This window comes from Bos taurus, chromosome 10 (genome assembly GCF_002263795.3).
Source record: "Bos taurus isolate L1 Dominette 01449 registration number 42190680 breed Hereford chromosome 10, ARS-UCD2.0, whole genome shotgun sequence".
NCBI classification, from domain to species: domain Eukaryota; kingdom Metazoa; phylum Chordata; class Mammalia; order Artiodactyla; family Bovidae; genus Bos; species Bos taurus.
Window position 1 is genome coordinate 7,911,344 of NC_037337.1, and position 25,319 is coordinate 7,936,662.

At 41.0% G+C, this 25,319-nt stretch overlaps 1 protein-coding gene across 2 annotated transcripts in view; it reads left to right on the forward strand.

Annotated features, from left to right (window-relative positions):
• The window catches only part of IQGAP2 (IQ motif containing GTPase activating protein 2), a 308,957-nt gene extending 285,851 nt beyond the window's left edge, over positions 1-23,106 (forward strand). For both annotated transcript variants that reach the window (XM_002690436.6, XM_059890756.1), the window contains 8 exons: positions 323-425; positions 955-1,096; positions 10,185-10,272; positions 12,198-12,410; positions 14,758-14,918; positions 16,466-16,603; positions 18,330-18,438; positions 22,152-23,106. In XM_002690436.6, the coding sequence (XP_002690482.3) occupies positions 323-425; positions 955-1,096; positions 10,185-10,272; positions 12,198-12,410; positions 14,758-14,918; positions 16,466-16,603; positions 18,330-18,438; positions 22,152-22,265 (1,068 nt within the window). In that variant the 3' untranslated portion in view covers positions 22,266-23,106. The remainder of the gene's footprint in view (positions 1-322; positions 426-954; positions 1,097-10,184; positions 10,273-12,197; positions 12,411-14,757; positions 14,919-16,465; positions 16,604-18,329; positions 18,439-22,151) is intronic.
• The last annotated feature ends 2,213 nt before the right edge of the window (positions 23,107-25,319 follow it).

Sequence of the window (25,319 nt, forward strand, 5' to 3'; positions counted from 1 at the left end):
ATAAATGTGGAAGAAGCACAGGGTTTAGATGGAAGGAGACTGCCTCTTGACAGATTTTGCAAGATTTTGCTGAAAGAGTGTTTATGAACACCTTTCATAAAAACTGCAGTTTCTTGATAAAGAGTATGCACTTGCCTCTAAGATAAAATACAAACTGTGTTTCTCAGTGGTCTCTAATTTTAATAAATGTCAGACTTGCATTTAAGATTCAGGCAATATCAGAAGAAAGTTACCATGAAAAATCAGGAAGAGAACCATGTAAATACGGTAGCCATTGGGAATTTACTTGTATCTTTGTATGTGTGTTGCTTTCTATGTAAAGCTCTTGCTGGAGCACCAAGATGCGATTGCACCTGAAAAAAACGACTTACTGAATGAACTGCTGGAGCTACTGGAGGAGGTGCCTAATGTGGAATCTTTTCTTGGTAAGGGCGTCTTCCCTCTGGTTTGCATTTGGTTGGTTGGTTCGAAGGTTGGTTGGTTTTCCTATCCTAGATCAAAAAATCTTATTTATTTAATATGCAGGTTTGTTTAAAGGATTATCGCTACACTAGCCCCATTCTACATGAAGGATTCTGTACTTCTTAGTATGCTCAATTATAAAACAATTTAGTATTCTTGAAGCTGTATATATGTCAAAAAGGATTTGTCAATCATAAAGAAAAAGAGCAAAATTTACTAAAAGTTCCTTGTTATTTTTCCCAATGATATCTTTTATTGACAGTTCTCTTTCAGTAATTTTTTCAAATTTTGAATATCAATGTCCCGTGCTATTTTAATGTTTAATTCAAAGATTTTTAAAAGCCACTGTAAGGATAGTGGAATGTGGTTTTCTCTGAGGACCACCGCCTGCTCTACCACCCAGCCCCATGTTTCCTACAGAACCTTTGTCTTACATTGTTGATGCCACTGTGACAATCATGAATTGGAAAATAACAGTGCTTTCTTCTGCAGGGGAAGGAGCTGTTGACCCTAATGACCCTGACAAGGTAAACACACTAAATCAACTCTCCAAGACTGAGATTTCCCTTTACCTGACCAGCAAGTACGACATAGGAGATGGTGAAGCTATAGATGGCCAAAGCCTCATGATCAAGTAAGTTTGGGGCTTAAAGAGCACACGTTTCCATTTTCTCATCTTTTTAAAAAAATTTCACTTATTTACATATCTCTGGCTGCACTGGGTCTTCACTGTTATACAGAGGTGTTCTCTGGTTGCAGTGCGCAGGCTTCTCACTGCGGTGGCTTCTCTTGTCGCAGAGCACAGGCTCTAGGCACGCAGGCTTCAGTAGCTGCAGATCGTGGGCTCTGGAGTCTGGGATCAGTAGCTGTGGCGCTTGGACTGAGTTGCCCTACGGCCTGTGAGATCTTCTGGACCAGGGATCAAACCAGTGTCCCCTGCATTGGCAGGCAGATTCTTAACCACTGGGCTTCTATGGTGGCTCAGATAGTAAAGAATCTGCTTACAATGCAGGAGACCAGGGTTCAATCCCTGGGTCGGGAAGATCCCCTAGAGAAGGGAGTGGCTCCCCACTTCAGTATTCTGGCCTGGAGAATCCCATGGACAGAGAAGCCCGGCACGCTACAGTCCATGGAGTCACAAAGAGTCAGACGCGACTGAGCCACTAACACTTTCACTTTTTCTAAACCACTGGGCCACCAAGGAAGTCCCAATTACGCATCTTAAACCTGCAAATTCAAATTAGACTAAATTTTCAAGTCATTTTTTAACATTGAAATGTTGTTGTTTGTTGTTTTAGTCGCTGAGTTGTATCCAATTCTTTTGCAACCCCAGGAACTGTAGCCCACCAGGCTTCTCCATCCATGGGATTTTCCAGGCAAAAATCCTGGAGTGGAGAGCCATTTCGTTCTCCAGGGAATCTCCACATCTCTTCACTGGAGGCGGATTCTTTGCCACTGAGCCACCAAGGAAGCCCAAATATTGAAAAACAGTGTGTTTATCCATCAAAAATCTAACCAGGAATAATAGATTCTTTATAATTTGAGAGACCTAAATATTATACTACTTTCTAAAGCTTATCTTGTTTTTTAGTTTTCCTGGTAGTAATTTGATTCCTTCCCTTTAAGAAATGAATAATTAAGCCTATGAAAGTCCTCAGGTAGCTGAAAGGAAATGACTGTTCCAGTGGTCAAAAGAACAAGGAAGTTCAGGGAAATACCTTCTACCTAATTTATTTTCTGGTAGAAAACAGTAACATAAAAGTCACACACAGTAAGACATAAGGCTGTTCTCTGACTTATTAGACATCTTTTCTATTAAACTAAGCCTAGGTAACTTGACCAACTTTGACTTTATAGTCAACTCCCTGTCCTTGAAGATTTCACATGAAGTTTTCATACCCTCAATACTGTACTTTCTCTGTCAAGGCCTCGAAGACATTGTACATCAGTCCTTTATATTCAGAGTAAGAGAGAATGGTCCATCACCATGAACTGAAATGTCATAAGCCAAAACCAGGGGCTCACCCAACGTACAGTTTTTAAGAACTAACAGAATCAAATGGATTCGTATTTGCACATTAGAACAGTTGTACATTGGGGTGAGGTAGAAAATGGAAGTGGGAAATGGGGGCAAAAGGAAATAAACATTTAAATAATACTTTACACATGACTCCCAAGTTACATGTCCTGAGTTCTGAGGTTGTTTTCATTGGCAGCAGGAGCTTTCTCTTCTGCCACTGACATGCCTCAGACAGCACTCATTTCTAGTTGATTTTTTCCAGATATTCAATCCCATGAAAATGGCAAAAAAAAAAAAAAAAAAAAACACCAAATGCTTAACCCAGTGTGCTAAGTACCTGCATATGTGCTGCTTCTACTAGGCTTGCTTATTTTGTGCTCCAGTTATCTCTAAGGCTCTGGTCGTTTAGATAGCCAAATACTTGAGTTTCAGCCTGTGTCACTGGCACTGGGCTTGAAGTTGAGGACCCAGGGGTAAGCAGGTCCTTTAAGAGTACCTGCCTTCAGGGGTCTGCAGTGCGATGGATAGCACTGCTCTTCTGCAGGACCCAGGACAGATGCAGGACTCTTGCACAACCTTGGCCTCATTAGAGTTGAAGGCAGTTGCTTTCAACTACCGGCGACCAAGTCAGATTGCACTTGCAGGGAGGCAACTTACGACAGGGCAGCAGAGCAAAAAGGGAGAAAACTGTGGAGGCTGCTCCCTGGGCCCCTCAGAGCATGTGCCAATTGCAGAGGTAACTGGAGACACAGCTGCTGTGGTTCCACCATGTAAATTCAATCGGGCCGTTATCCTATGATCTCATAAGCTTTGTCTTTTAGAAGTAAGAGGAAGAAATTTTTTCATAATTAGTTTTGTCTGGTATTAGAACTCCATTTTCTAAATGCAGTCAGCTCAAATGCCGGCATTAATGAACGGAAGATCATGACTGGGATGGTCTCAAATATCAGACAGCCTGAACATCAGGTATATTTACGAGTCTCCACATCTCTGCGAATTTGGGGAATTCACATTTTGAAAGCGAAACCATGGAAGTCAGCCCTGTTGGGAGCAGTACATCCTGGCCAGGAAGGCCTGGTGCGTTCTTCAGCCTTCTCAGCCCCTGTGTGGGTCCCCTGGCCCGTCTCCCCCACGGTGGACGGACACAAGTACTGTCTACTCTTTAGTCCCCAGCCAGCGGTTTCATGTATTTACTTTTGCATTTCGTGGTAAAATACAACGTAAAAGTTACCATCCTAACCTTTTTTAAAATTAATTTTTATTGGAATGAGGTTGCTTTACCCGTTCTAACATTTCTTTCCAAAAGTATTAGTTTTTATGTGGCTGCCCCAGGTCTTCGTTGCGGCGCGTGGCATCCTCTGTCTTCATGGTGGCGTGCGAGGTCTTTGGTTGTGGGACCTAGCTCCCTGGCCAGGGATGAACCTGTGCCCCGTGCCTTGGGAGCGTGGACTCTTAGCCACTGGACAACCAGGGAAGTCCCCATTCTAACCTTTTAAATGTACAACTTGGTGGCGCTTAATACATCCAGAATGTTGTGCAAGCTTCGCTACTATCTAGCTCCAGAATATTGTCATCACCCCCAAAGTAACCCCCTACTTTAAATAGTCATCTCCGGGGCACCTTTTCAGACCCTGCTCCCCAGTCCTGGAAATCACTAATCTGTTTTCTGTCTCCACAAACTTGCCTATTCTGGAAATTTCGTATAATTGGAATTATACAAGATGCGGCCTTTTGCGTCTGGCTTCCTTCATTGAGCGTGGTTTTGGCTGAATACTATTCCATTGTATGGATATGCCATTGTTATCACGGACATTTGGGTGGTTGTTACATTTTGGCTATAGTGAATAGTACTACCGCAAACATTTATATACAACTTTGTATTCAAACTTATTTTCAGTTCTTTGGGGTGTATACTTAGCAGTGGAATTGCTAGGTCATATGGTAACTCTGTTTTGAGGAACTGCCAGACTTTTTTCCCACCAACAAGGTATGAAGGTTTCAGTTTTTCCATAATTCACCAAAATGTATTTTCTGTTTTGTTTTGTTGTTATAGCCATCCTAGTGGGCATGAAGTAGTATCTCATTGTGGTTTTGACTTGCATTTCCCTAATGATTAGTAATGTTTAGCATCTTGCCATGTGCTTATCAGTCATTTCTATGTCTTCTTTGTAGGAATGTCCGTTAAAGTCTTTTGCCCATTTTTAAGCTGAATTTTTACCTTTGTGTTGCAGAGTTGTGAGAGTTCTTAAATGTTCTGGATAGTAAATCCCTATCATATATATGATTTGAAAACATTTCCCCCCTTCTGGGAGTTGTCTTTTTTATTCTCTTAGTACGATCCTTTTCTGTAGAAGAAGTTGTTTAACTTAATGAAGTGCAGTTTATCTATTTTTTGCTGTTTATTGGGCTTTTGGTGTCATATATGAGAATTCATTGCCCAATCCAAGATCATGAAGATTTACTTCTATGTTTTTTTTCTAAGTGTTCCATGGTTTCAGCTTTTACAGCTATGATCCCTTTTGAGTGAATTTTTGTGTATGGTGGAAGGTAGGATCCCAAATATTCTTTTGCATGTGGATGTCCAGTTTTCCACCATTATTCCTTAAAAAGACTAGTCTTTCTCCATTAAATGGTCTAGACCCTTGTCAACAGCCGATCCACCATGCATGTACGGTTTTTCTAGACTCTGAATTCTATTCCATTGATCTATATGTCTGTCCTTATGCTAGTACCACACTACATTTATCACACTGTAGCTTTGTAGTAAGTTTTGAAATTGTAAAGTATGAATCCTGCAACTTGTTCTTTTTCAAGATTCTTTTGGCTGCCTGGGATTCCTTGGAACTGTCAGATCAACTTTTCCATTTATATAAAAAAGGCCATTGGGCCAGTGTTTTTAATAGATTCAATAATTTACTGCATTCACTGGCCTCTAGGGTCTTGAAAGCCTTCCTCCGGGCATACTTTGAGATCCTAGTCTTGGCGGAGCCCTTCACTAAACAGCCAGTGCTCGTTGTGGATAACAACTTCAAGACTGACCAAGTAGCCTTCTTCAGAAGTGGAATTTGGGTGTTGCTCAAAACAGTCGGTAGAGTTCACTCCATGATGTGAAGCAAGCCTTACTTCCAAATACATTATGCCTTAAGTATATATTTCAAAATCCTGTTACTAACAGATAATTATAAAAGGTGTCATTGATGGGGGCTTGGAGACTGTGTATCTCAGTCTTTATCTTTGAGGTGAGGAAATTAAATTCTAAAATAATGGGAAGCAAGTATCTAGTCACTGACATGCTTTATATCACAGGCCATTGATATTCCGTTAATGTACACTTTAAGATAGGCTTCTCTGGTAGCTCATAAAGAATCTGCCTGCAGTGTCAGTCTGGGATATTGCCATTTTGAAGATATTACCAAGCATGTGCTCAGTCACTCAGTTTTGTCCAACTCTTTGCAACCGGGCTCCTCTGTCCATGGGATTTTATTGGGCAAAAATATTGAAGTGAGTTGCCGTTTCCTCCTCCAGGGAATCATCCCGACCCAGGGATGGAACCCGAGTCTCTTGAGTCTCCTGAACTGGCAGGAAGATTCTTCACCACTGCACCACCTCACTACCAAGCATGGTGGTATTAAAAGAACAAACGAAAAAGCCTGGTTGGGGAGGCCTAGGAAGACCCGGGGTTACAGCCCCAATCTCACACATTAGCAGTTGGACTCTGATCAAATCACCTAAGTATTTGTTTCCTTTATCCATTAAATGGGGAAGAGGGGAGATGGGGACTGGAGAGCTCTGATGAGTGAGTGAGGTCACACAACGACACCTTATAAATTATATAGAACTATACAGTTGTAAATCCCTCTTATTATAACTTTTGGTTTAACTTAAAGCATGTGATCCTTTTGGCCTTTATTAAGCTCGTGTTGCTCTGGAAGTACACGTGTATAAGTAGAAAGCATTATTTGTGGCTTTTACTCATACTTAACTGCCTGAGTGCTTGTTATCGCTTGAGAATTTTTTTCCTATCACATAATTCACTTTAGGCATCTGTCATCCAGCTGAAAGGTTTCCCTGGTTTTGGTCCAAACTGGCACGAGCAGTTAAGTGGCTAAGGGGATATTCGAGGCCTGGTGATAAAAATGTGTAATCACATGATTTTTACCTTCCATCAACACCAATTCCTTCTCAGCCCTGGGCACATTGTAAGGCAGGCGGCAGACGGGGAGGCTCAGGAATGGTCCTGACCAGGGGTAATGACAGACGCCCTTCGAAGGCAGTGGTCCAACCTAAGGGACCACACCCATTTACAAGCACCGTGCACTCCCGTTTATTGACCGTGGGATTTGAGTGGAGCTATGACAAATAAACTCCCTGGTGTATTGCATTTTTTCTTAACTTTACTCATTCAGGGAAGATGGCAGAGTCCTTGATTTGATCGGCTTGTCTCACCTATTGTTTGAACATCCATGGGGCCAAAACGTTAACCAGTTGATTCATGCTGGTCAGACCATATCTAGCATATTGTGTTTGCATTAAGGTGGTGGTGGGGGAATGTGGCATAAATTCATTGTCTGACTGAAATGTGAGCAGGACTAGAAACTCTCTAACTCCTGTTGTGAAGAGGCTTAAGGAACTGAGGGGTTTCGCTTGGGAAAAAGAGAAGTGGTAGCAGAGGGGAAGAAGACAGTCCTGGCAGCCTCTGCAGGTTGGTGCGGGGCTGATGAGGAGGAAAGGGAGTTCAGCTTGTTCCCTGCAACTCTAGGAAATAGAATGTGAGCTTCTATAACAATGGAGCTGCTTAGGGCTTAGCTGACTCATTTGTAAAACCAGGGATTGGACTGTTGCCCAAAGGTCCCCCTCAGCGCTGACATCCTGTGACTCACTGAGTCCAATGAGTGGACCGCACTGGAAGGCAGGCCTCTCTGAGTGGGCTTCGTGTCCAGGAATGGGCTGCTCCAGTGCTTTGCATCTCAGAGAGGTTTAATGTGAGCCACACGGGTACTTTTACATTTTCTGGAAGCCATATTTTAAAAAGGTGAAGTTAATTCTAATATGCTAATTTACCCCAATATATCCAAAATATTGTTATTTCAATATGGAATCAGTATAAAAAGTTATTAGTGGTATATGACACATTCCTTTTTTTCATAATGAGCCTTCCAAACATGGACATGAGTTTTAGCAAATTCTGGGAGATAGTGAAGGACAGGGAAGCCTGGTATGCCACCAGACTGAGCGACTGAACGACAGCAACATGACACATTCCATTTGCATCCTGAGCCTTCCACATCTGGTGTGTGTTTTGCACTTACTGCATATCTCAGTTTGGACCAGCCATGTCTCAAGTGCCCACTGGCCACCTATGACCAGTGGCTGTCATCGTGGGCAGCAGGTGGTGCTTTAGTGACCACGCAAATGCTGACTACACGTCAGACTCTAAGGAGGGGATGTACATGCATCTTTCTTTCAGTCCTGAGAGATTTCCATTATGTGAATAGGAAGGAAAAAAAAGAAAAACACCTCCAAGGACTTTATCATTTGCACAAATCCACACACTTGGTTCGACCTTAGATCTGTCTGACTCCAGTGTCTTTAACCATTATGCAAGGCAAGGTAGTGATTTCCCTGTCATGAAACTGGACAGTTATTTACATGTAAGAAGTCTGGGGTGAAACTTTGGGAATAGATTCCAGTGGAAGCCTGATGTAAAATAGAGTTTCAAGAGAAAGGCTGTGTGCAGTTTGTCCTCCGGGCACTCCCAAGCAGATAAACATTCTCTGTCCCGACGAGGGCACACTTGAGTGACCCTGGTCGTGCTGGTCCTCAGATAGCTTCTCCAAAGAGTTTCCCGGAATCATATATCATCAGTCGTTCCTAGAATATTATTTCAAATAAGTGTTAACATTTTTTAAAATCACCCAGAGCTTTTATTTCTAACCGGATGTTTCCACTTAAGATATTTATAATGATGACTGGAGGTGGGAGTTGAGTGGGGAGGGAGATGACAGATTCTTGGCTCTCAGGAGCAGGGTTGTCTCGCACATGGCTGGAATGAGCTGTATGTCCACCTCTGACTCTAGGGCAACATTTCTCTGTGCATTCCCAGACAGCTTGAAAATCCCCGGCGGTGAAAGCTCATGGGCCAGAGGAAATGGTTGTGATCATTCTTCTCATACAGACTTAAATAAGAAAGGAGAAGAATAATGGTTACAGATGGCTTGTTGGATTTTATCCTATTTGCAAGAATAATATATCTGCAGTTTCCTTTGAGAGTTTCCTCTTATCCTTTGGGAGCAGTCCCCCGCCTTGGGAACTCAAAACATGAATGATGTTTTCTTTTCCTTTTCCAATTTTCATGCCGTATGAATGTTTCCTGCTGTAGTTGAGGAAGAAATTCATCATCCTGTGATACCATGTATGCCTTGAGAGAGGAACTGAGGTTCAATGCAACAAGAATGAAACTTCAGATGTTGGTTAGACCTGTTTGTAATTTAAGGCGACTTCTGTTTATGTTCCGTTTTTTTTTTTTTGAAGGGACACTGTCCAATAATGTTCCTACTTATGTAAAAGGGAGCATACTTGACCATTTATCTTTTACATTAAAGCCTTAGTACATAGTTACATAACCTGATCTTTAATTAGGAAAGGATGGCTGGTTGTCCTAAAGAACACATATGAAAAAATACATAGTTTTGGCACTGACAGAGTGGTTTTCCAGCTCTTGTTACGGAGCATCTCTCTTGTTCTCTCCCACCTGAGGCCAGGGACCCTCACCAATGGGTTAGTCCCACCACCAGATCCGAGTTCCCAACCACCCCTCCTCCAGGCTGCTGTGTCATCTGGCAGCCAGAACCTTCACAGCCCACACGGGACTTGCACTCCCACTGGCCTTCACAGTGTTTCGTAACATTCTTAGAGCATCAACAGTAACAGCTGGTCTAGCTCCCAGTAGCTTATCATGTTTTCAACAGGCTCAGAAGTTTAAATGTTATTAAAGTCAGGACATTAGATATTATTCTTGCTCCTTCCAGAGTGATGAGCCCAGTTGTTCCTCCTGGTCATCAGAAAGTAGTCTCAGTCTGAAAAGAAGAAAGGGGGCACTTCCCTGATGGTTCGGGTGGTTGAGACTCCGAGCTTACTCTGCTGGGGCCGCGGGCTCCATCCCTGGTTGGGGAGTTAAGATCCCACCGGCTGCCACAGCATGGCCCAAAAGCGCAGATGAAATTGAAAACGAGAGAGTAGTTATGACACCCTTGTGCCCAGGATGCTGACATTGTAATCTGACGTGTCCAACTCTGAGTGAGCCTGTGGGCCACAGCCCACCAGGCTCCTCTCTCCATGGGACTTCCGGGCAAAAATACTGTAGTGGGTTGCCATGCCCTCCTCCAGAGGATCTTCCCCACCCAGGGATCGAACCTGGGTCTCTTAATGTCTCCTGCATTGTCAGACAGGTTCCTTACCACTAGCACCACCTGGGAAGCCCCTATAATCCGACGGCCTCAAGCGTGTAAAACCCAGACTTTGATTATCAAGCATTCATGAACTTTGGGGAGCCTTAAAGCAGACATCCTGAAGTTCTGCGAGACGCTTCCATTTTTAAGGATTCTCTTTGAAGCTTCATCTTTGCACTGCCTCAGGAGAAACAGATTTTTGTGCATCAGGACTGCTGTCTGAAAGCCTGTCTCTCCTTTCTCTATTTTGTAAGGACCAAAAAACTGATCATTGATGTGATCCGGAACCAACCAGGAAGCACACTGACAGAAATCTTAGAGACACCAGCAAGTGCAAAACAGGTAATTGGCCTTTAGAGTGTAAATAATAAGTACCTTAGGTACGTGTTGATTTTAGTAACAAATCTTTGTGCCAAATGTTTGCTGTTATCTCAGAGAAACTATCTGACACAGTTTGGAAGTAAAAATTTCAGTGAACTGACTTCAATTATATAGAAAATCCATGGAATATCAACGGAAATGAAATAGGAAAATACGGCACTGAATGTATACTAAATAATCTTATCCTAGACTAGAAGATTAGTTCTGGGTATTTCAGAGCCTCTGAATGTTCATGGTAAATTTTGAACAGTGAGTGTAGGGAACAAAGGGGAAAAAAATGGACTGCTTAAAAATGAAGACTACTCATTGCAGTGGATAGGCAGATAAGTCACTTAAGGAATTGTTCTGGTCAACAGGATATAGAAAAATACCTTTCATATTTTGTGTTTTTGCCGACTTGAAGAAATGAACAAGTGCCTTACCCATTAAAACTGTTTTTCAAATGCTTCAGAAGCCAACATCTTGAGTCCATTAGATCAGAGCACCATTATCCTGGTGTAAATAAGTTTCATAACAATCTTGCATTAAACTTTTATCAGCATCCTTCAAAATGTATCATTATTTAGTTTGTTCTGAATTAATTTCAGTTTTATTGCTTTCGTTTCAATAATTGCCACTCCCTAAACAAACACTAACAAGATTATCAATTAAATTACCTCTTTGTACTTTTGTACTTTTTGGAACTTTAGCTGGGTTACACATGATTTCCCTGAATCGTTCTTAATTGGTTGTGAAGAAATTGTTATGTCATGGGTTTTAATAAAAGTATATATAACCAAAGTGGGTAAAATATAGTACTGAGTATGAGAATTTTAACTCTTAATATTTTATTAAGAATATTTTCTTTCCCCCCAAATGTAGCATAGTCACCAAGAGTGCCGACTTCCAAAATCAAAGGTAGCTCTATACCTCCCACCTGTGTTAGGATAGGCACCTAGAAATATTTCTATGCTTCAGTTTCCTCACCTGTAAAATGGGAATGATAATAATAGTACCCAATTCAGGAGTAACTCAGTTAAAACATGTTAAATGAGTAGAATAATATCTCTTACATACTAAGTGCTCAACAACATTGGTTGCTACTGTTGTTGTTAACTACTGACCTGGCTTACTATTACTGTGTCCTTAAGGTTGATCTGTCTTTCCTGTGTGTAATAACACTTATAGTCTTAGACTCTGTCTACTGTGTCAGTCAATTTTCTAGTACAGTGACATGTGAAGATCACTAGTCTCTTGTATAGTTTTTTTAAACAAACTATCCAAACTGTTTTGATTCATTCATTTACTCATCATTTATTTGGAAACATATTTTGTGCTAGCGTACTCTTAATTTCTTTGGTTCAAAGAAACCGTGCACATTTTTCAGAGTTCATGGTTTGAGAATGATTGCTTTACCAGGACAAAGGTCTCTCTGACTGCCTTCACGGCTTGTAAATGTCCATAAATATGGCTCGTGTGTGAGCGTTCAACTGGGTTCTGGATGTTCAGGGTTCTCGTGGCCACGTTTTAATGGATAATCTAGTTTTAATTTTCTCAACTGGACTATCCTATCCAATACTGAAATCCTTCCATCCAGGGAATTATAAAATGCTGGTTATCCCTTGTAATACATCTGTTACTAAGATAACTTATCACATTAACCATAAAATAATGATTTAGAATTTTGCTCAGGGTAGGCCTGCCACCACTGCTCTGTTTTTCGGGAAAACAAAGTAATTCCTTCCCAAAGACCCTGCCACAAAACCCCTGGGGAACATGTGATTCTGGTCTCCGGACCTTGGCTTGAGGACCTCGTTCATTTTGATACTGGTTTACCTTGTGCAGCTTCTGAACCTGTGAGGTCAGGACATCAGAGATAAATCAACATCTTGATGTTCCCTTTCCAGGAGACAGATCATGCCTCAGACATGGTGAACCGCGCGGTTTTAGATTCCAGAACTCCCGAAGACATGAAGCAGAGCCGGTCTATGGTTGAAGATGCACAGCTGCCCCTAGAGCAGAAAAAGAGGAAAATCCAGAGGAATCTTCGGACATTGGAACAGACTGGACACGTGTCATCCAAAAACAAATACCAAGACATTCTCAATAAGATCGCCAAGGTTGTGGGGAAGAGTATTCTTTCTGCTTTGCGTTAAGTTCAATTCAGTTCAGTCACTCAGTCGTGTCCGACTCTTTGCGACCCCATGAACCGCAGCACACCAGCCTCCCTGTCCATCACCAACTCCTGGAGTCTGCCCAAACCCATGTCCATTGAGTCGGTGATGCCATCCAACCATCTTATCCTCTGTCTGTGCTAATCATTGCTCATACGCTGGGACTCAGTAGGTGACATGAAAGATTCATAGTTATATACATATGGTTCCTGTCCTCCTCAATATTACAGATTTTTTAAGGTTTCAAAGCAGCTGATGACGTTTAACAGAGAATAACCACAACTCCCCCAATTAAGGGGCTTCCCAGGTGGCCCAGTGGTAAAGAATCTGCCTGCCAATGCAGGAAACGCAGGAGATGCAGATTCACTCCCTGGGTTGGGAAAATCCCCTGGAGGAGGACATGGCAACCCTCTCCAGTATTCTTACTTTGAAACCCCTGTGGACAGAGCAGCTTGGCAGGCTACAGTCTGTACAGCTGCAAAGAGTTGGACATTCTGAGGACACTGAGCTGAGCATTCAGGCGCAACTCCCCTAAATTGTCAGAAGAGCTGAAACATACCAGACATCAATGCTTAGGAAGCATAATAGATGAGTTTCATCTGTTGCTTTAAACAATACCTACTAAGTTTAAAAGTGACACTTCTAGGAGAGTTCTCTCTTGAGTAATAACTCAAGTTGTCATATAATCCTCTTGCCCATAGGACCTGCCACTGAGATGATACCTCCATGTCCCTGAGAATTTGTCTCTAGTTAGTTTAGCCTGAATGCAGTTCAGACTTCAAAGTTAGTTTCTGTTTTCTCATCCCATATTTTTACAGTTGAGAAACTTCCTGAGAAAAGGATATCAAATTAGTGCAAGGAAACATCACAGGAAAAGGCTAGATCTGTTTGCCAAGGATAAGGAAGTATATATTTTGGGTTAAAAAAAACTTTTTTCATTGTTTTCTTTTGTCCAAATATGCAAACTAAAATGGATCTGGAGGTTAAGGACAGTTACATGATCAGAAAAAAAAGAATTAACTTCTGAAAGGGAAGTGCACTCAGCTTTATTCTTCCATGGAAAGTTATGGCCATTACTGGCAATAGGGTTATTCCTTCCAGCCTGAGTGATTCAAGGGAAGTGGTGCCTTTTCTGTAATTCTGGGTTGGAAAATACTTCTCTTAGGGAATGTACATTAGAGAAATTGAGGCTTTTGTCTTAAAGAAAGAAAAAAACTATCATGAAGGCATCCCCTCAAAGATTCTACTTAATGAATTTTTAGTTAAAAGAAATGGTTTTTAATTTGTCCACAAAGGAAAAATAATAATAAACTGTTTTCTTAAACATTTCCTTAATTTACCAATTAGAATTTAAAAAAAAAAAAAAAAGAATTATATGTTTGTAAGTTTAACCATACTATGTCTCTCTCAAGCCATAAGCAGCTTGATCAACTTCATGTTCTAGGAACTCTATTTAAATCCAACTAATAGTTATCCATGTTGAATTTGTTCAGTCAGTCTTGAGACCCCAGTTGTTGTTTGTGCAAATGTTGGAAACTATTTTTCAGATTAAAAAGTATATTTTTAAAAAATTTATTTCACAAATGGGGGCGTCCCTGGTGGTCCAGTGGTGAGGACTCTGAGCTTTCACTGCTGAGGGCCAGGGTTCAATCCCTGGTCGGGAAACTAAGATCCCACAATCCTGGCAGGATAGCTAAGAAAGGAAAGAAAAGAAAATGAATGTAATGATGAAATATAACACTTTTCAGGATAAAGCACTCTCCAAAGTATATATAATTCAAAACATTCTGAAGAAATTGTCTCCTGCTAAAGTCTTGCTTGTACACTTTTTAAAACACTAGTTCTCCTTAGATTAATTGCATACTTACTCTAAAATTGCTTCTTCGCTTTTCCATCAACCTTACATCTCAAAGTAAAACATGGACACTCCCAGTTCTAAAGTAAAAAGGGAATATCTGGGTGCTGAGAGTTTAAAATGAGGTGACTAAAATAAACTGTTATTGTTGTTTGGTCACTAAGTCAGATCCGACTCTTTGCAATCCCATGGACTGTAGCCCGCCAGACCCCTCTACCCATTGGACTGGTTGCCATTTCCTTCTCTAGGGGTGTTAACCTGACTCTCTTGCATTGGCAGGCAGATTCTTTACTGTTGTGCCACCAGGGCAGCCCAAACTATTGTAACGGTCCCAGAGAGTGATTTTAGTACTAGATATGCTTCTTGTTCCAAAGGGGCAATATTATAAAGCAAACTCCTGCTTAAATCTCATACCATGGCCTTTCCTTTTTCCCTTAGGATATTCGAAATCAAAGAATCCATCGTAAGCTTCGAAAAGCTGAGCTGGAAAAACTTCAGCAGACGCTCAATGCACTTAACAAGAAGGCGGCATTTTTTGAAGAGCAAATCAATTATTATGACACTTACATCAAGACTTGTTTAGACAACTTAAAAAGAAAGTAAGTTGAAATCAAATACTCTTCTGTAATGTCATGATTTACACGAGGTATCAATTCATATACAATCCTGGGCTGTTCCGGTTGGGTCTGGTAGCAAACTTTGATTTATTACATAACCAGAAACTAGAATCTCAATTTTATGATTCGCCATTGTGAGCTAAGAAGTCAGGAATGAATTTAGAAACATGTTAATTCTCTATAAACATGGGCATTAAAGTTAGTTTTACCCTGTTGTGTTTCAAAGTAACTTTAAACACTTGGGGAAGCACTTTGATTATTCCTTCTTTTTTAGTCTTTTAAACACTATTACTTAAAAAAAAAAAGAAAGCTACCCTTGGGGATATTTACAGTAAACAGTATTTATATGCTTGATAATGTTTAAAGCCAGATACTTGCTGTCGCACAGTGCAACTTAGTGATTTTAATTGCTTACTGGTTTTTAAACGTCATATTGACACAAAAGACAAAATTTGTCAGTTCTCTATTACCCATTAGCACACATATCTTAGTTTTTTTTTCCACAATATAGCCAATTTTAATGAGTATTCTTTGCTCATAATTATTCTTATCACTAGATAAGGTCAATCTTAAATTTTAATTACCCATTTAAATATGTAATTCATTATTTTTATGTAATATTTGTAGTCAAATTGACATTAAAAAACGGTGCTGTACAAAAAAGTAAATTTCATTAATCATAGAAGATTTGATGGAGGAATATAACCAAATTTAAACCTCATTTACCTGGACCCCACTAGTTCTGATTCATTTGCAGCCTTTAAATTACTTTTGTGCTATTCCTGCGAGGAAGAAAGTTGATCAAGCTAATATATAGTAGTAATAAAGTTGTGAGAGAGTTTCTTTACGTATTTACTGCATCTACTGCAAGGCATTTTACAAGCTCTGCAGTCAAGTGAGATAGATTGGGATTCTCTCTGACATTGAGTGATCTTGAACCAATCCAGTGTTCTCTGAAGTCTCAATTTTCTCATCTTTAAGTGGGATTTGGGAGTACCAGCCTCACACGTGTTGTAATGAGAGCTAAATGGAATACTGTGGAACAGAGGAATTTATTTTGGAACACATGGAAAGGTTAATTCTGTAAATGTGAGGCAGTATTTAGAAAGCACTTGGAACAGGGATGGCCATCTAGTGTTTGTATAAATTTGTTAAACTAGACACTTTTAATGACCCCTTCCCTTAGGAGTGTGTACACAGTTCATTTCACAGCACCTCACTTGCAAAGTGACTTAAGGGAGCCATGTGGTCCAATACTCCTGAGACAACAGAATGCAAGTGTTATGAAGCATATTCATCTGTAATTCAAACTTGAGTCACATTGAAAATAGCTTTCCCTTATCCAGTTCAGTAGGAGATTTCACTGTGCAGGGATGGGGTTGTCACTGACAATCACATAATATAAAGTTGCCCAGGTTCCATACCTGGAGGCCAGGGGTGGACGGGGGTGTGCTCTCCTGGCCGCTGTACTGCCAGGAACATCTGAGTTTGCCACCTTCATGGCAGATGGTCTGTTCTTCTGTTGCCAGAAATACTCGGAGATCAATTAAACTTGATGGAAAAGGAGAACCCAGAGGGATGAAGCGGGCAAAGCCAGTGCGGTACACAGCTGCAAAGCTGCAGGAGAAGGGTGTCCTCCTGGACATAGACGATCTTCAGGCAAACCAGTGAGTGGCACCCAGAATCTGCACAGAACACATGCCCCCTCTCATCATGCACATCAGATCTGACTCACATTAATTCAGCTTCCTGTGGCCTTTGAAGAAAGCTTCACTGGGTCTATCAGGGCTTCCCCTTGATTTCAGATGACAGGAGAAAACACACATATTGTAATCTCTGGGCTTCCCACCAGGCCTGGCACTGATTGAGAGGTTGAGTTTCCCATGGCTTTGCCAGCCTCGCCTTTCCCTCCAAAAGTACTGAGTCATAGCGATGAGAATGCAAGGCTGCCTTTCCAAAGGCCTTTCAAAAGTAGATTATTTGCTTTGTCTTTTTAAGAAAGTGGGATTTAAAAAATTGACATTTTACTCAGTGTGCTATTTTCTGCTGCTTTCAAAGCAAATGGTTTACTATTTCTATCAATTTGTATTTCCTTAGGTTTGAAGACAAGATAGAAACCGTTGCTGCCTAGCTCCGAAAAAAAAATAGATTAATTTTGTTAAAGGCAAACAGGGAGCTGGAGTGATGTGGCTTTGAATGAGCCAGGGCCCTCATTCATTCAGCAGTAACGATCTGAGTGCTCTGGGACACTTTGCACTGTGCTGGGACCTGTAGGGACCCAGGCTTAGAGCCAAACACCCCCATCCCCAGCCTCAGAGGGTTTCAAGCCTAGGAACGACCACAGAATTCAGCTTTTGTTTCTATGAGTTCCTTTTGTAAAAGGCAAGGATATGTCTCCTGCCACATTGTCCAGCATCCCCCCTTCCATAATTGGGAGAAGACGAGTAGCTGGGCATAAACAAGTATGTTGAATTAAAAAAAAAAAAAAAAAAACCAGTCTGACCTTTGGTCTTGCTCAGTGAGAGTTATTTACAGTTGCAAAACAGGACCTTTCTGAGAATTCCCTGGGGATCCAGTGGCTAAGACTCTGCACTCCCGTTACAGGGGGCCTGGGTTCAATCCCTGATCAGGGAACTAGATCCCACATGCCACAACTAAGACCCTATGCAACCAAAGAAATAAAAATAAATATTAAAAAAAACACACACACACACAGGACTTTTCTCATTTGAAAGCCACAGAGGGTGCCTTGCCTGGGTCAGAGCCACTCCAGCAGCAGTGTATTAGAAGTGTATTAGAAGTGGAGGAGAAACTCTCCTCCCAGGCGCCACATCAGGCACCCTTGGTTTCAAGAACCAGATTCTTATGCTCCATCACTCCCTTTCCCCTTGTGGGAGGCCACACTCACTGCGTACAGTCCTCTGTAACTCCTGCTGCCTCCAAGGCCTGGCTTCCCTTCCATTTATTCCATCCTGCCTTCTCTTTGACTCAGACCAACTCAGAGAAAATGCTTCTTCTTCTTTGAAGTTGCCATAAAAGTAACCATCTAAACAACTAACCTCCTGTCAGCCATACAGTCAACACTTACAGTTCTGTGAATCTCATACAATTTCCACTGTATCTTATGCTCTTTAAGACCTAGGGTCATCTTTTGCCTTTCTTTGGTAACAAAGCACCTACTCCAGTGCTCTACGGGCTACAGATTTCCTCAGGAGCCATCAAACCTAGTTCCCGTGAGCCAAATCAGGAAAAGATGATGGGGGACTTGGGGTAACTTACCTGGGGTTTTCCCAGCAGGCTGTTCACTGAGGGGGTTGACCGAGGATTCCATTCATTTCAGCTTTAACCATATATTTGCAGTTCCACATGTGTGAATGGTCCTTTCTTCACTAGGTTTAAAAATGTTACATTTGATATCTCATCTACTGAAGATGTGGGTATCTTCGATGTCAGATCAAAATTCCTGGGTGTTGAGATGGAGAAGGTTCAGCTCAATATTCAGGTAAGCTGGAATTCCTGCATATTGGGGGGAGTTTTTTAAAGGAGGGGGTCATTCTTGGCTTCCCTTGCTTGCATTCTTCGTGACAAACAATGGCATTTAGCTGTAGACCAATACCACCATTATTTGCCTGTCTAAGTATTGATTTTTTAAAAGCTATGGTTCTTCAAATTATTGGAACTTAAACTGCTTTTAAATGGTAAACCATAGCATTGAGTTTTTCTAAGCCATGTTTTCATTTTGAAACTTAGAGAAAAGAATAATATACACAACAGTATTCAGAGCTCTTGATTAAAGGCTGGAAACTTTTTCTTAGGCAATTGCATTTCTAAGATAACATATACCCAGGATTGAAACTTTCTGGATCTCATTTCTCCTTTTCTTTCTCCTTCCTAGAATTATTTTTATATCAGGTTCTTAAATTTCTTTGTTAATTCTTTGGGATCACAAGCAAGGAAAACATTGTGCAAAACAGATGGCTATAAATAGAAAAGTGAGGTTTGGGTCCTAATTATTGCTGTTTTTTAAAATAAGAATCACATTAAGCCAAATATGCTTGAATTGAAACTGAGAAAATAGTTTGTGCCACCAAAAGAAGAAGAAAAAGAAAGTGGAGGGTGTTTGCAGCAAACATTTGCCTACTCCAACTTCTTAATGCTTAGAACAGGATCAATTTAGATCCTTAGAGATCATCCTTACACTGATCAATCAATGTGACTGAGTTTTCTTTTTTGTATGAGGTTTTAAATGGAAATAACCCTTATGTACTTGGGCCCTTAGACTACTTGTAAAATGGTTCCCAGGTATTCTGCATGCGTCTACATGAGTCATCGTGACAAACCATGGGGAGTGGTGTAAGTTCTAGGCTCACTGCCTGCGTGACCTGTGGCTGAGGCCAAGGAAGTTATACCCCCACCCCTAAGCCATGGGGTAAAATACCAGGGCCCTTCTTTTCTGTCTGGCATTCCTTGTAAGCTCAAAGAACAAAAGAAAGAAAGAAAAAAAAAAAAGCTAACTGGTTTGATAAAGACACTGAGATAATGGAGTAAATTGGAGAAAATTGAAGATATTATGTAATTTTGAAAAGTATACTTAAGTAAATAGTTTTCTAATGTATTTTAAATGTCACTAAATGTATCTGTTTAAAAATTAAACTGAACGTCTTGACTCACTCCATGGAACACTTAAATTGAAGAAGAGAAAAGAATGCAGTGATGCGCTTTGGTTAGTGATTCTTCTCTAAAGCAAAGATATATCATGGATTGCCAAGAAGGAAATGCCCCAAGGCCAATCAACATCTACTGAACAGATGAATCACCAGTGACCAGGAGACACCTGTTTAGAGAGGCCTTGGGAATTCTACAGGACTTCCTTTTAACGTGGGTGCAGACATCCAGCTTCACTTGCTCCTTTGTTAAAGTTCCATAGTAGGGATTAGCTGTTCACGCCCTTCACTTAGACATACAGTTGTCAAATGTTACTCCTTAGCTGTCTGCAGATGGCTAATATGCTCCAGATTTTTTCAGTCATTCATGTATATCGTCAGGACCAGTTATATAATTTTCAGGGCTCAGTGCAAAATGAAAATGCAGAGCTCCTTACTCAAAATTGGTGAGAATTTCAAGATGGTAACAACAGAACATTAAGTGCAAGGCCCTTTGTCTAATCAGGGGACTGTGTGCAGATCGAATGCCCACAGAGCCCGCCCTGTATAAAATGATTGTCAGACATAAAGTCAGACATCTTGTCACATATGGCTTTTAGACAGTTCTAGTATGAAGTGAATTTTAAGAAAGAGAAATATGATGGCCAGGTCTTTAGTTTGAGTCAAGGACTTTGTTTCTAAAAGGACAAAGGGAGATTCCTTCTAACTCTATGTGTCTAGATTTTCTTCAACCCACTGTTTCCTCGGTTCATAAAGATTATATCCTGTAGCCATGTACATAACAGGAAGCGTGACGTACGTGAAGGGGTTCTGCTTATACAGATAATGGCTGGTGTTTATGGAGGGCTACAGCCTTGGCGTTCTTCTTTTCCCAGATGAAGAACTGAGGTTCAGAAAGCATGCTATGGAAGGGGCCCCTGGAGTCCAAACCCTGCATCGCTCTGCTCCGCTGCCTGTCTCACAGGATTCCAGTTGATCCTGACCAGACAAGAGTGGCTTATAAAGGGTTTGCAGACTCCTTGATCTCATCTACCCAGTAACATACCTGTGGAGTTGGCAGTGTCAAGCCCCGATTTACGCACAAGAAAACACAACTTCAGCGAGGTTATATGTTGTTGCAATCTTATAGCAAATAGTGGAGCTGAGGCTAAAATCTGGTCTTCAACCATGAGTTCCATCAGAATTCCTCCGTTCCCCACATGGGGGGCCCAGCTAATTTCCCTCTGTACATGATTCCTTCTCAACCGAACCATGTTGGTTTCGTTCTTTTCCATGAGACTTTAACAGATGTTGCCTGTCCCAAATGAAAAGTGAACCTCCACCCCTGTTTAATAGTCAAAAGCATTCTTGATCAAAGAACTTCACTTCCCTGTGGCATTTGCATCTCAGAAGCATTTCTAAATAATGGAGGGGTTTTAGTTGAGTGCAGTTGGAGCTAATTGAGAAAGTGGAGCAGGAAGCTGGCAAGAGCCCACATTCTCTCAAAGATGATTCCAACTTCCGCAGGTGGCCATGCTCGTTGCAGACACAAGGTATTATCATTAAGAAGCAAGAAGTTTTCAGAACTAGAAGCAGGAAAACAAGACCTGGGTATGAGCCTAGGGCAGTTCAGGAATGATACCTTCTGTTTGGGAAGGGCCCCTGTCCTGGTTATTATAAAATGTTACTGCTTAGTCTCATGTGTGTGACTGGTGTGACCCAGTTATTAATTTATAAATGAAGGAAATTTTATTAATTTTTCTTTGTTTATACAGCAGTGATGAAACAGAGTGATAAACTTACTTGAGGTTGAGGAACAGAATACAGGAACACAAGTAGTCTGTCTAGATCAGGAGGAGTTGCTTTGTCTGTTGGTCTCCAAATGTCAGTCTCACAATTTTCATCAATAAATAGATCATTTCTCCCCATTTCTACATATTTGTTTATAAAGTATACATGCACTTGGCACTTTACTCAAAATTAATTTTAAAAAATACACAGAAAATATGAATGCTTAAGGAATGAGGGGAAAAAAAGAGGAGTTTCTAATATTCTTTTTGCTCCTTAATGAATTGTCTGACTCTCACTTTAGAAAACACTGGCTCTTCTACAGGATATACCTCATCTTGCTGTCACCTCTGTGTCTTGTTTTTCAATTAAAATTAAACTTTTAATTATATATCTAATGTTAATGGTATTGGTTTTCTCTCATACAGTCCTTATCAATTCTAAAAATCTGTTTTCTTTCATTGAGATGAGTGATTCTCAGACTATGGCACCCAAACTAACAGTATCATCACCCCTTGGGAACTTGTTAAAATGCCAATTCTTGGGCCCTCCCGCAGAGCTCCAGAATCAGAGGTTCCTGGGGGTGGACCCCAGCAATCTGTGTTAACTGGCCTGTGTTTCATTAAGAAAGCAGCTGATTCCGATGCACACTGAAGTATAAGAGTCCCCACCGAGGTCCTTAGGTCAACTGAATCTTATTTTTGTCAACAAATTCTTCTAGAATGTGTTTTAAATGTGGGAAACGTCAAGTTGAAGCTGTGATTGGTGTTCCTTGCAATTGCAGGATTTACTTCAGATGCAGTATGAAGGCGTAGCTGTGATGAAAATGTTTGATAAAGTCAAAGTGAATGTAAACCTTCTCATATACCTGCTGAACAAGAAGTTCTACGGGAAGTGAAGTGCCTGCAGAAATCTCTTGGATTCTGTATGACCTGGATTAGGAAATGAATCTGTTTAGTATTTTTGTTTCTAAACATGATTGAGATCACTGCTTATAAACGTGTGATTTTTTTTTTTCAAGACCAAAACTGTTCTGAAGAATGTACCCACGTGCCTTTCTGGTAATCTGATACTGCAGTAGAATGAGACACGGAACGAATTCCTGTAAACGCTGCCACGCTGTACTGTGGTGCGCGTACTCTGATTTAAATCTTTGGACATTCTGGGATTTGTTTTAAAGTAGGGAGATAATTTTAGCTGACTAGGGACAAATGTGTAAACCTATTTTCCTATGAAAAAAATGTTAAATGTCCCATTTGAATAATGTACCTCTTCATAGGTTTTTGTTGTTGTTGTTTTGCTCTGTGGAGAAATGGAAACTGAATTATTTGTAATGAATTATTTAGACAGATAACTTGGTTCTAAGCCCTGCCTCCTGGGAGTTATCGATTTTAAAGAGAACTTTTGTGCAATTCAAAATGAGTTTTATAACTAATTGAAAGTGACAGTACAATAACACTTTCTGTACAAAGGTATATATTTTATGTGATTTATTCCTACTCAGTGAAGTGCACTACTGCCTCAGGGTAAAAACCCTCGGACCCAGAGCCTTTAAGTGACTAAGGAATACCGTGAACAGCGATCGAAGGCCCCCATTTCCAGCCCTCACAATCTATTTGAATATTTCCACTGTGCCTCTCAAGCTTTTGTAATGCAATACGATCAGTATCTGGATGGTTTTTAAATGTATTCTTTGAAAAATTGTTTTATGTAAAATAAATGTTACTGAATTACATTAATTTGCCTTTTGACTGAATAAATCCAGGTCATTTAGTGGGTAGGGGAAGCTTCTTGGTGGGGCCTTTGGGGCAAAGAAGTACCATTGACCCTCAGACGACATGAGGTTTGATCTGTGGGGGCCACTTATATGTGAACTTTTTCAATTGACAATTTAAACGAAACATGAATTTCTCTTTGACATCTTTTTAGTTTTGATACCTAGTGTTAATAAGATGTGTAACATCTACAGTGTTTTATAATATATAGGACAATATTAATATAGGTACTGAGGAATTCTTTATTTTATAACAGATGACAGACTTTCAGTATTGATAAATGCAGTGCAGTACTGTAAATGTCTTTTCCTTAAGATTTTAATAACCTTTTCTCTAGCTACTTTATTGTAAGAATACAGTGTATAATACATATAACATAAACAATATGTGTTAATCAAGCTTTTATGTTCTTGGTAAGGGGCTTCCCAGGTGGCACAGTGGTAAAGAATCCATCTGCCAATGCAGGAGACCCAGGAGACACAGGTTCAATACCTGGGTCAGGAAGATCCCCTGGAGAAGGAAATGGCAAATGATTCCAGTATTCTTGCCTGGAAAATCCCATGAAATGAGGAGCCTGGGGGGCTACAGTCCATGGGGTCATAAAGAGTCAGACACGACTGAGCGCACACACATGTTATTGGTTAGACTTTAGGTCAACAGTAGGCTATTAGTAGTTGAGTTTTAGGGGAGTCACAAGTTATACTCAGATTTTTGACTGCGTGAAGGGTGGATGATTGAGGCTTTTAACCCCCACATTGGTTAAAGGGTCAACTGTAATATACCTATACCTGTACTATGTAGAACAGTTTACAGGGAGAAAAAAATAATTTTCCCTCTATCCTTCAGGGTCTTGGCTGAGGACCACACCCCCATAATAGAAGATTAACAGGAGAAAAAGAGTTTAATAACTCCTATACATCCTACATACATGCGAGACACACAGGAAAAACTGAGTAACTCCCCCAAATAGCCCAAGCCACCCCCTTAAATTTCCAGCTAAAGACAAAGACAATGGGGGAGGGAAGCAGTTACGGGAGGCAATTGGGAGATTTCCCTTAAAAATGTAAAAGTCTTTCACAAAAGGGTAATTCCTTGGCTTCCACAGCTTCTCCTATATCTGCGCTTTTCAAAACTAGCCAGTTTGAAGTACTCCTTCTACCAGAAATACATATTCTGCTCCCTTTCAAGAGTGGCTGCTGTGACCCAAAATTCTAAACCCTGTGACTGAGACGAGGTGGAAGTGTTTTCTCGGTGGTAAGCGAGCAGTGCTCCAAGTTCCAGGGCCACAGGCTGGCACTGGGCTCTGCCCTTGTCACTGATTCAGGGAAAGAAGTCCAGGGCGGGTCCTTTTTTTCCAAGTGCCACGTGTTGTTTCTGCTTACTTCCACTGGCCAAGACTTGGACACATGGCCACAACTAGCTTCAGGAGAGGCTGGGCAGTAAGGTCTGTAACTGTAACTCAGCAGCCATGTGCCCAGTGAAAACCCGCGGTTCTAGTTGTAAAGAAACGGAGCAGAGATACCTGGCGACGAACCAGCTGTCTCTACCACAACAGTAATGCAGACTCTCAGGCTAACCCTGACCAGAGTACCCCTGACACTTTGTATTCTGTTCGTTCATTCAACAGGCCTTATGTTCCATAGGGATTACCAAATACTGAGAAACTGGGTTAGCCTATGCTCATTTGGCATAAGCTTCCCAGATGGCACCAGTGGTAAAGAATCCACCTGCTGGTGCAGGAGACACAAGAGACAGTTTTGATCCCTGGATGGGGAAGAGCCCCTAGAGTAGGAAATGGCAACCCACTCCAGTATTCCTGCCTGGAAAATCCCACGGACAGAGGAAGAGTTAGACACGACCGAGCACACGTGCACACGTTTGGCACAAATGAACTTGAAGGTAAGATAGAATTTGGAAAACTCAGATTTAAAAAAGTCGAATCTGCTACTTTAATAATGGTTTCAGGTTATACAGATTTTTGACAGAGGTAAATACCTTGAAACAATGTTGTCTCAACAGTTTGTAGGTGTGGGTTTTTTAATGCATGACCTTTACTACAGACTTCTATCAGAGCAATCATTAAACATACAGTTAACTTCACCTTGAGACTAAACCCTGTCTCCTCCAACTAACATTAGGTGAGGAACAGGAACCTGTAGGAAGTCGGTGGTAAGTTA